The sequence below is a fragment of the Bidens hawaiensis genome, unplaced genomic scaffold, assembly GCF_021521415.1.
Source record: "Bidens hawaiensis isolate Kalapana, Puna unplaced genomic scaffold, B.hawaiensis_p1.1 tig00039835_1, whole genome shotgun sequence".
NCBI lineage: Eukaryota > Viridiplantae > Streptophyta > Magnoliopsida > Asterales > Asteraceae > Bidens > Bidens hawaiensis.
The window spans coordinates 1-11862 of NW_027497012.1; the positions used below are offsets into that span (position 1 = coordinate 1).

General features: G+C 34.0%; 1 protein-coding gene across 1 annotated transcript; it reads right to left on the reverse strand.

Moving 5' to 3' along the window:
* Positions 1-5943: 5943 nt before the first annotated feature.
* Positions 5944-9581, reverse strand: LOC143591525 (polygalacturonase At1g48100-like). The gene is made up of 6 exons (XM_077071707.1): positions 9216-9581; positions 8963-9130; positions 8403-8447; positions 8096-8303; positions 6941-7022; positions 5944-6448 (listed from the first exon to the last, which is right to left on the reverse strand). Exons 1-6 carry the CDS (start codon positions 9561-9563, stop codon positions 5944-5946), a joined length of 1356 nt encoding a protein of 451 aa, XP_076927822.1. The 5' UTR covers positions 9564-9581.
* Between the last annotated feature and the right edge of the window lie 2281 nt (positions 9582-11862).

Below are 11862 nucleotides of genomic sequence, written 5' to 3' on the forward strand. Positions count from 1 at the left end.
AATGAAGCAAATATTATTCATTAAAATAATCCTAAGGTATAACTAATTTTCTTGTCCAGTCACGTCATCGTATCAACCTACAGCACGTTTAAAATAATATATTTTGTCGACAATACATGTTGGTGAGTTTTCATAAGTTTTTGCGTATATAAATATATATAAAATGTGTGATTCAACGATCATCATGCAATAAACATTCAAACATAATGTAAATGACATCAAATAGTGTCGTCCTCCCGTTCGTTTAGCCGAAGCCGCAGAAGTCGGGGAAATAAGAACCACCTTACGTAAACCACCGAAGTCATAACATTAGACGGCGCATGTACGTCCCGTCGGACCCTCCCACTATCTGTATGCGTTTGCGTAACTTCCACCATAAAAACACTAACACGTTGCAAGCAAGTTCACGTATGATCATAAACAATATGCAAGAATAATATTATCATGTACGATAAATGTGAATCGTTTTGTAAATAAGCGCATAACTAATGAAATAAAAATTTGTGACATGCTACACCCCAAAAATATTAAAAGAGTTAAAAACGGAGTTATGAAAAACTCACATGTTAAGTAAACATAATGTAAATGAAATCAAATAGTGTCAATCCTAATCTTTCTACTTTACGAAACTACTTTCCAACTTAAATTGACATCATTGAGATGGCATGACATTAGGAAAGGATGGACTTTATAATGCGCATGTTATCTCATTAGTGCCAAAGATGCTCACTTAAGGTTTAAGGAGCTATCTATCATATATTGCTATGACAAGTTTGCCACATGTTTAAATATTATTTATCAATGCTAAAATGGAGTGGATTCTTGATCTTAGATGGTAACCTTCACGTAATTGAAATACTCGTTTAGAATCTCTTATCTTGGTCACCTATATATTATATATAAGTATTTATATTTTATAAAAAGTTCAAAAATTAACCCCAAAATGATTAAAACCTCCGATTAAAGTAAAACAACGATTTATCATTAGAAACATTTGTGTCCACGGATCGATACTTGGTTCTTACCAATACTATTCTACATATACGATAGGTACACTTGCCTATTTTGTGTGTGTTTAGTCTTTGTAGAAATCACTTTTATAAATTTAAAACACAATCTTATGCAAAAGCAATTCATCTATCTTTTTCGTATTTAACCGCACGCACAGCACACATCACCATACCTTTCTATAATTATAAGTTTCATATGTACATACATCATTCATTCTTCATATACAACAACCATATCATCAAACCGTTACCTGGCACTACATGCAATATCCGAAGATCATTCATGCACCGACAAGCATTCATTCATATATAAATCATATAAGGCATACACTTACCACTTAAGGTAAGTGTATAACTAATCACATCGAGTATGCACACAACCCCGAAAACATAACAAGGAATGGGGCTAGAAACTCACCAGAACTCAGTTACGTTCACCGTTAATGGTTATCCCTTTCTTTAGTTGTGAACGACTAACTGTATAACAATTACACGTATCAATTAACTATCGCTACCCGTATTGTATTTCTAGTTTAGTTATAACCCTCAACGAACAGGGGTCCGAGGGCAGCGCCACTCAGCGGGGTTCTAAGGGCGGCAGCCCCTAGCAGGTTCCAAGGGGCAGAGCCCCTGGCTGGGGTCGAGCTGTCGTAATACATTTTTCATTAGAATTCTAATTTATTATTTTATTTGTTAACTCATAAAGTTTGAGGGCTTCTTTGTAATTAATCCATTTTAATCTAAGTCTAGGGACCTTTCTGTCATTCTTTCAAAGTTTAATTCGTTATCCAGTTCCTTAACGAATGGGGCTCATTCGTTACTTCTTGACGAAGGGACTTTATAACGAGTTGAACCATTATAACGAACTGCACCTTATAACGAACTGGCCTGTATAACGAATTGAACCTTTGCAATGAACTGGACCTTATAACGAACTGGGGGTTCAATCGTCAGTTCTCCGTTAACGAATTACTTAGCGAATGGCTTAACAAATCCAAGCTTATTCGTTACTTTTCGTTAACGAATGGGTATAACGAATTACTGTTAATTCGTTATTCCTCCGTTAACGAATTAGGGTTAGGTCAGAGAATGTCAGAAACATTCTCTGACATCCTTATCCTCGTACGCTGTTTTTCGGCGCCGTCAACGCCGGAAAACCAGGATCTCGCAGGAAAAGCGATATCTCACTCGTTTTTCACCGTTTTTCGTCCCGTTTGATCCAGATTTGAGCTAGGGTGACCCCTAAGCTCAACTTTTGATCGGTTTATACCCGGTTCCATCTGGATCTTGTGACTTTAACTGTTTAGGGTGTCGGCTCGTTGTTTCGCGACTAGATCTAACGGGTTTGGATCCATACAATATCATACTATCATTACCTCGGATCGATACTCGGGTTTTCCTTGGTTATTTTGGCTAGAGAGAGAGAGCTTAAGTGTGTGTTTTGGATGGTGTATGGAATGAATGAGAATGAGGGAATTAATGGATAATAATGGTACTTATATCATGGGTCATGGGCTTAAGCCCATGGTCTTTCTCGTTTCCTTATTAACCCAAGTCCATTACCCATATTACTTAACCCAACACAAGCCCGACACATAATAGCTCATATTTTATTTTATTAACCGAAACGAGAAAACGGGATTGTACAACACTACTTGATAAATCTCAATGCCCTAGCATATACGAGCAAATGAAAATGTGAAGAACTTTCATATGCATGCATGGGAAATTGGATCCATCTTGTACAACATGTTATGCGCTAGACCAGACGTATAATAGGAACAAGTTATTAGATTGAGGTCAAGAACATCCTAAAGTATATTCGGAGGACTAAGGATATGGTCTTGGTGTATGAAGGAGTGGAAAAAGAACTTACTATGAGATGCTATGCACATGAAAGCTTTCAACCTAACCATGATGATTCATGATCACAATCGGGATACATGTTCACTCTTAATGGGGGAGAAATTAATTGGAGAAGCTCCAAGTAAAAGGTGGTTGCACGATCCACAACAAAGTCTGAATACGTTGTTGCTTTGTAGGCGGCAAAGGAAATTTCTTGGATAAAGAATCTCATCACTAATATCAAGGTGCTGTCGAGCATCGAGAAACTAGCCGATATCTTCTATGACAACACTGGTGATGATGCCCAAGATAAAGAATCACATTCGCATCATAGTACCAAGCATATTAAGAGGATGTTTCGCTACATACGAGAAATTGTTGAACAAGGAGATAGCTTCACTAGCAAAGTGCTTACATATGTGAATTTAGCAAATCAATTTACAAAGAATATGCCACAATTCAAACTTGAGGCTTATGCTAGTTCTATAGGGCTTCGTATTTCTAGTGATTGGATTTGATCTATAATTTGTATTTGTTTTTTCTGAACTATATAGTAGTATCATTTTATATGATTTGACTTGTTCTATCTTACATTAATGCATATCAGGTGTAACACCTCAGCTTTAAGCGGAATACGCCCGGGTGCAACGTACAGATCACTCATAAGCTCGTAACACTATTAATAGTGACAATACATATATTTTATTTCATAATTTCGCAAGCACACAAATAATTTGATAATGATACAAAAAGAACATCACATCTAAATGAAGCAAATATTATTCATTAAAATAATCCTAAGGTATAACTAATTTTCTTGTCCAGTCACGTCATCGTATCAACCTACAGCACGTTTAAAATAATATATTTTGTCGACAATACATGTTGGTGAGTTTTCATAAGTTTTTGCGTATATAAATATATATAAAATGTGTGATTCAACGATCATCATGCAATAAACATTCAAACATAATGTAAATGACATCAAATAGTGTCGTCCTCCCGTTCGTTTAGCCGAAGCCGCAGAAGTCGGGGAAATAAGAACCACCTTACGTAAACCACCGAAGTCATAACATTAGACGGCGCATGTACGTCCCGTCGGACCCTCCCACTATCTGTATGCGTTTGCGTAACTTCCACCATAAAAACACTAACACGTTGCAAGCAAGTTCACGTATGATCATAAACATTATGCAAGAATAATATTATCATGTACGATAAATGTGAATCGTTTTGTAAATAAGCGCATAACTAATGAAATAAAAATTTGTGACATGCTACACCCCAAAAATATTAAAAGAGTTAAAAACGGAGTTATGAAAAACTCACATGTTAAGTAAACATAATGTAAATGAAATCAAATAGTGTCATCCTCCCGTTCGTTTAGCCGAAGCCGTAGAAGACGGGGAAATGAGAACCACCTTACGTAAACAACTGAAGTCATAACGTTAGACGGCGCAGGTACGTCCTGTCGGACCCTCCCGCGAAAAATGCCTTTAAGCAAGTGAACCGACAAAGTTCAGTTCAACGAATTACCCTAGATAAATAAATAGCTAGGCTTAAAAAGAATTTGTGAAAAGAAAGTAATTTGGTGAGTACGTTCGGTTTATGACAAAACAATTTATAAAGAATATATATATATATATATATATATATATATATATATATATATATATATATATAGATATATTGGGTTTACTAAAAAAAGGCTTTTGGTTATTTGACTTGTTAAGTTAATTTATTTTAGTTTTAGAAAAACAAATGGGATATAATAAATATTAATTAATATAGGTGAGTCCGGTTTGTTCCAACCGAACAATTAATTAAGAAAACTAGTTTAATGAGTGGTTCGTTTTTTGGTCGGACACGAACCCAGTTATTGAGCCCGGTTGTACATAACATTAGTTGAAAAAGATGAAGTAGCATGTTAAAAAAATGTTTGTTTTTGATTATTAGCTTGTAAAAATAAAAGTTGACTTTTAAGCATAAAATTCATAATCTGAATATAAGCGAGCCGATTACGTAAGATGATATGTCTCCATGAATGTCGTTTGGGTTGTCATCATGGAAGCTATCATTATGCATAATTACAAGAAATAACCATTACCCGGGGATTGGATCACAAAAGAAAAAGAAAATAATAATTCTTGAGCAATTGTTTTTTGAAAGTCAAACTTAACACTTGAGAGAAATTGACAAGCTTGAATGATTTTGAGTGTAAATTAGTTGTGCAAAGAATGTAGAGAATGAGTGAGCTTTATATAGAATCAAAATCGTTAATAACAATGTCAAAGTGAGTTAATTTGATAGCTAGTCAAGAGGCTAGACATAAGGTTTGAAATCATTAATTTTGACCAATTGAATGTATTTATAAGCCATTAAATGTCTTTGACTCAATTGATAAAAGAAATATGATATAATACTTAGAATTAAATTTGTACCATCGTAAATAATAAAATCAATATTATAAACATAAACAACATCATGAACATAAATACAAAAACAATTCATCATTTTATTTATAAATGAAAATCCGAAAGGTGTTGAAAATTTAAAATAGGTCGGATTTTTGGGTTTCAAAAATGACGAATGTCATAGGGTTAGTGGTAGCAGGCATACTTATACTCCGCGAATGACTAGCTTTTTCTAAAAGTGAATCGGCAATCAAATTTATGGTAGTGACTTTGAGGTAAGACTATCGTGGGTCATTTGGTTGAAAAATCGTAACCAAAGACGGAAGATATTTCTTGAAGGTAAATATTGTGTGTGGCCTTGAAGGACACTTCAACGTCTTGAGTGTTATGAAAAACATGGTAGTATCTTTGTATCCTTTGAATTGAGATGCATATGGGGGCTTAAGTTCATTGAACATTATGATGTTTATTGACCAAGCAATAACAAGGGTCTTGTTAGGAGAATGTGAAAGGTAGGGATAATGTGAAATGCAGTGAGAGGCGTGTATATATATGGTAAGTACAACTTCATTTATATTCTATAAGTTTCACAAATTACAACATAACGGGGATGGAGCTTCTCTTGTCCCATTGACACATCACCCAAATATTGAATTCAAACTTCAATTAAATGATCAACATTGATAGATCTCGATATCAGGAACTGAGTCAGGGTTACCCTCCAACAAGCAGAATACTGGTGGGATAGTGACAGTTTGCGAAGCCCCATACGCATTCCAACAAAATGGACTTGCCATAATTTGGCCTTGTGAAGGTACCAATTCGATGTCAGAAAATGTCAAGTTGGTACATGGGACACTGCTACTACACCCTAAATGCATTGCTGGACTTCTAGCGTCATACGTTCCCCTAATCTTCTCATAATTTATGTCAGAAATATGTACAGCCGATGTCTGGTTTGGGCACATTCCTTTCGTTTGGCAATAGTATTGGTCAATCATGATCGGGTTGCGAACATTATCCATATGGATGTTGAAAAACTTCACTTTTGATACGGAGCCGAACCCTCCTTGCCACGTCTTAATTCGAACTCCATTGTCAGAATGCCTTATCACCGAGTCCGTGACTGTTATGTTTGACACACATGCTCGTGTGTTACGCATCCCGAGGCTACCAATGCTACAACAAACAATATAAACAAGTCAATGACACAAAGTGACATGAGGTTGGTTTATGTGTTATTTATTTACTTTCGTTTGTTTTCATATTTGGATGAAATATTGGATAAATCATCTACATAATGCTTATATTTGTTAGTTGTTTTCATTTAAGTGGGTTCATTTATGCTTATTTGTGTTCGTTTACGTTTGTTCATATATGTTCGTTTAGCGTTATTTAATTATGTTTGTGATCTGTTCATTTAGATTTAAATGAATGAAAACACGAACATATTCATTTTTATAAGAATGAATGTGAACACAAATATTTGTCTGACTAGATGTTCATGTTCGTGTTTTCTCGATTCGTTTACAGCCTAGTAGCAGATATCCTGGATATATTTTTCTTAAAAATTAAATGCGTGATTATTTACACAAATCGACAGATTAGTTGTATATGAAAAGTTCATTTTATAATGAGTATGGGTTTGGCACAAAAGTGAGGAATGTTTACCTTATCCCATGGCTTGGACCACATGTTATGTTCTTTATGTCAATATTATAACTCCCGGCCCCAATTGAGACACAATCGTCGCCTACATATTGTACAACCACAAACAAATTAATTATTAAAAATATATATTCTTAAAACTCATGTAGTAAATGGGTTAGAATATTAATATATAAAATTTTAAATTATTATGTACATCTTATAGGTTGAAAATGTATTACATCGACTTACAAAACTCAAAATATGTTAAAACTAGGTTTCAAATATACATTAAAATACTATGAAATAACTAGGTTTCAAAAATAGATTAAAATACTATTTAATTGAAATAAAAGTTACATAATTAAATTTTATTTATTCTAATAAAAGGTATTTTAGAAAGAATTCTTTTATTAGTATCGTTATGATTTTCTTTAAAAATATATCATGAATAATTAGAAAAGGATGTATTTAATAAGAGAATGAAGCTGGTAAAAAAATGTTAAGAAGGGTTCACGGATCGGTTTGAAACCGTCTAAACCGGTTATCGGTTTGGTTTCACGGTTTGTTTTCTTTCTTAACTTTTGGTCGGTTGGTTTGAAAAATTTTAAACCGTATTGAACGGTTTGGTTTACGGTTTATACCGCAAACCAACTGTATAAAACCGGACCGGAACGCATGATTAAATTATAATTAAATTTTAAATGTTATATATATGTGCATGTATTCAAATTTATTATAGACATATTTAAATAAAAACTATTAGTTTTTATATCCAGTACTACATAGTATATAAAAATGGACTTAGCCCAAATCCAAAATACACAAATCTTTAATTGACATGTCTAATTTTTAAATGGAAACCCGAAGTTGGTGATTAAGCTTGTAAAAATCTGTTAGTTAATGAGGTCATTACATTACCATTATATATTAAACATTATTTTGAAAATTATGTATAAATTCCAACATGTTTAAACCGTGAACCAAACCGTTACTAATGGTTCGTTTGATTCAGTTTAAGAATTCAATAATTTGGTTTCGGTTTACGAAAATAAAAACCGTTATTAATGGTCTTGTTTGCGGTTTACCCTAAAACCGCGAAAACCGAACCGTGAACACCCCTAAAAACCACACATGGGCGGCATACGATATTCTAGGTTATTAGAGCAGATAAATTACCATTGGATATAAGCGAATTGTATATCGTCACATCATTTGTGTTCTCAACATGGATTCCGTCAGTGTTGGGGCTCAACGAAGGAGCTTTAATATTCAGTGAATCGATGTGTACTCCGTTACACCCGTCAAACCGGAAGTTGAATTGCGGGCTGTTCTTCACTCTAATTCCCTTAACAGTAAGATTTGTGCTCATAAAAAACCTAATCGTCTGCATGATCAATTCATTAATGGAAAATTAGAGCTTTAATTACATATTTGAAGTTGTACTGGTAAATTTAAATAGTAAGCTCATGCATGTTAAACTTACAACGGGGCTATCACAAGGACCAGCCAATGTTGTTCCATTTGGTCCCTGTCAAATAATCAATACCACTGTTAGTATAATATACTATAAGCTATCACCGGGTGGTCATGAGAATTTCCTTTTAAAGGGTCCCAGGTTTGGACCCTGCTTATGCCCATGCTCTGAAATATCGACAACATCAATGTAAGAGAGATTTGAACTTGAGTAATAGAGTATAACAAGTGTTATTATGACTCTTTGAGAAAGACACAACTGCTGCTACGGTGAGTGAAGCTTTTCAAAAAATATTTATATATATTATAAATACATTGTAATGCACGGTTATCAGACATAATCAACTTAGAAAAGCAGACAATGATTTGCATAATGATTAAAATCAGATGTCTACATAAAAGGTTTAAGGAATATTATATTGCAATTTGCACGTAATTCTATCCATTAATATTAGTTAACTATACAAAAACAATTTAATAAGTATGTTTATAAATTAGTTAATGATAAAGCTCTTTATTTTTTTTATAATATGTTATAGGAAACATAGGAAAAGAGAAAATGAAGCATACTTTGTGAGGTTTGCAAGGAAGATCCCACCACTTGTCTCCTCTTCCATCAATAACTCCACCACCTTGTAGAGACATTCCATTTACCCTATAAAACACAAGCCATTGTCTCTTGCTCAAACCTTTAGGCCACAAACTTGGTCCATCTGGTGCCATTATTGTTCCTTCAATCTTTAAACATGAAAAATAATCATTATTTAACTCAAAACCACATCATGCATCAAAAAAGAAGACATGCATGTATACACATGATTACCTGAAAGACTACCCTATTTCCACAACTTCCAGTGAAAATTGTGGACTGTAACAAGAAACTATAATGCCTTGGGACAAGAAGGATCGACGGTTCATCGCTTTGGCAGGCGGAATCCCACGCCATTTTGAATCCTTCTGTATCATCTGTCACACCGTCTCCAACAGACCCGAACGATCTCACATCAAAAACCCTTGGAAGGTTCTGAGTTTTGGGAGACTGGGATGGTTCGGGTGCAAGAGAAGGTGCTAGTGAGATGTGGTCGAGTGACCGAGAGTGGACGGCACTACAATAAATGTAGAGACTCGTGAAAAAGAGCACATAATTAGTGTAGAAAGATATAAATCCCATGGTGAGGTGAGCTATAGCTAGAATAAGAGGTTGGTTGAGGGTTTTATAGGACAGAAAAAGGTAAAAATGTAGACAAAAGGAATCACAATTGTATGGTACTAAACCTTATCAATAGCACCCTAGCTAGCTAGATAACCGGTTTCATAGGGTTATGGTTGAAAAATGGCAAAAGAGGGAAGGCACCCACGTTTGTAGGAATGAAGTTGAATTATGGTTTGCTTGATGATTAACAAAGACTTTAGATGGTGTGGGTGTGACCACACTCGGCATGCACCAAGGGATGAAGAAGTTGTACCACAGCAGTTGAACAAAAGGAATTGCATAGGAAAAGAGGTGTTTCTTCTCTTTATATATTTATACTTAGCCACTTAGCTAGCTAGGTGAAGTAGCTAGTTCTAAGTGGAAGGGTGGCTTAAAAGTTATTATTATTCTTTTTTTAATCTTAGGGGGTGAGCCGACCATCAATTATCTTTTAGGAAATAGGTGGATTTTTTAAGCCATTGGTTGTTTACAAAAGTGATGATGATAAAAAAGCTTTTATTTTAGAAGTGTTTGAAAAATGGGTTAGTAGCCGTATATGTAGATAGCTATTTTGGTTTCTTGAACTTCGCAATCCACTACAAGAAACAAGCCCTATAGTGACCACCCCGATTTCAACGACATTGGGTCGTCAGTGGTTTTGTCTCTTTGATGTTCAAGTTGTTGATTGAAGTAGCGACTAGCGAGTTTAGTTTGGCAGATTTTAAGAACCTAAAGTTGCTACCTATATATAATTGCGACTAATTAACCAAATATAAAAAAAGGGTCTACTTATAAACTTATAATCATTCAATTTACAATCAACCTACTTCTAAAATTTAGAAATTGGGTTATTTATAATAAGTAGGATCTTATATAATCCTACTTATTTATTAATATAAATACAATTGAATAACTAAGCGTCAATTATAACAAAAAGCATAAAGAAAGTTGTTGGGAACAATTTATAATTGACAGATTGCTAATAGTATGAAGTGGGGAAAAACTTTTATAAATAGGAAAAATAAAAGGGGTCTAATGGTTTATAGGAGATAACTTTTTCTTGGTTTATAGGTGTTTCGCCATTTCACCATGATTGCAGAACGTGTCAGAAACGGTCTGGTGACCTGGATGTTATGTTGGTGTTCTGCCATTTGAAATGACGGAAATAACATATTAACCACATGTTCCACCATTTGAAATGGCGGAACACAATTTTCACCCCTTATAGGCTGCCCCTATTCATTTTTCTTACTTCCACCATTTGAAATGACGTAAGTGAATAATATAATATCCTGCCACATCTGACAAGGGCATGTTGATCAAACTATTCACTTCCGTCATTTGAAATGACGGAAGGAAACACTACCGACAATTTATGACATGACATGACTTTTTTGGTACTTTTTTTACCACACTATTCACTTCCGTCATTTCAAATGGCGGAAGTGAACAGTGACGTTTTTATGACACACTTTTCTGCTTACTTTTTGACCACACATTAAACACATTTGACAATATTTTTTTTGGTTTTTACCATACTATTCACTCATGTCATTTCAAATGGCGGAAATGAAACGTATAATTTAAATACTTTATAATAAAAATATCATAGGTAATTAGGATTAAAAAAAGTATAATTTAAATAGGTAATTTATTTTTTTCGTTTTCTCTATTAATTTGTTTAGTAACCATACCTATAATATTTTTTTGAAAATGACAAATATGACAAATCGACGTTTTATTGTTAATGGGTATGGTCGTAAACACTCGCCCGAAGATACGAGAGTGCGATGAGATAAAACCCGTTAACAATAAAACGTCGATTTGTCATATTTGTCATTTTCAAAAAATATTATAGGTATGGTTACTAAACAAATTAATAGGGAAAATGAAAAAAAATAAATTACCTATTTAAATTATATTTTTTTAATCTTAATTACTTATGATATTTTTATTATAAAGTATTTTAATTATACTGTTCACTTCCGCCATTTGAAATTACATGAGTGAATAGTATGGTAAAAAACAAAACAATATTGTCATGTGTTTAATGTGTGGTCAAAAAGTAAGCAAAAAACTGTGTCATAAAAACATCATTATTCACTTACGCCATTTTAAATGGCGGAAGTGAATAGTGGTAAAAAATGTATCAAAAAATCATGTAATATAATAAATTGTCGGTACTGTTTACTTCCGCCATTTCAAATGGCGGAAGTTAATAGTTTGGTCAACATGCCCTCATCAGATGTGTCAGGATATTATACTATTCACTTACGTC

Coding starts and splice junctions, on each gene's coding strand:
- LOC143591525 (XM_077071707.1), bottom strand. CDS start 9,563: ATGGGATTTATATCTTTCTACACTAATTATGTGCTCTTTTTCACGAGT. Junction 9,131..9,215: donor GAAATAGGGTAGTCTTTCAG/GTAATCATGTGT, acceptor TCATGTTTAAAG/ATTGAAGGAACAATAATGGC. Junction 8,304..8,402: donor GTCCTTGTGATAGCCCCGTT/GTAAGTTTAACA, acceptor TTGATCATGCAG/ACGATTAGGTTTTTTATGAG.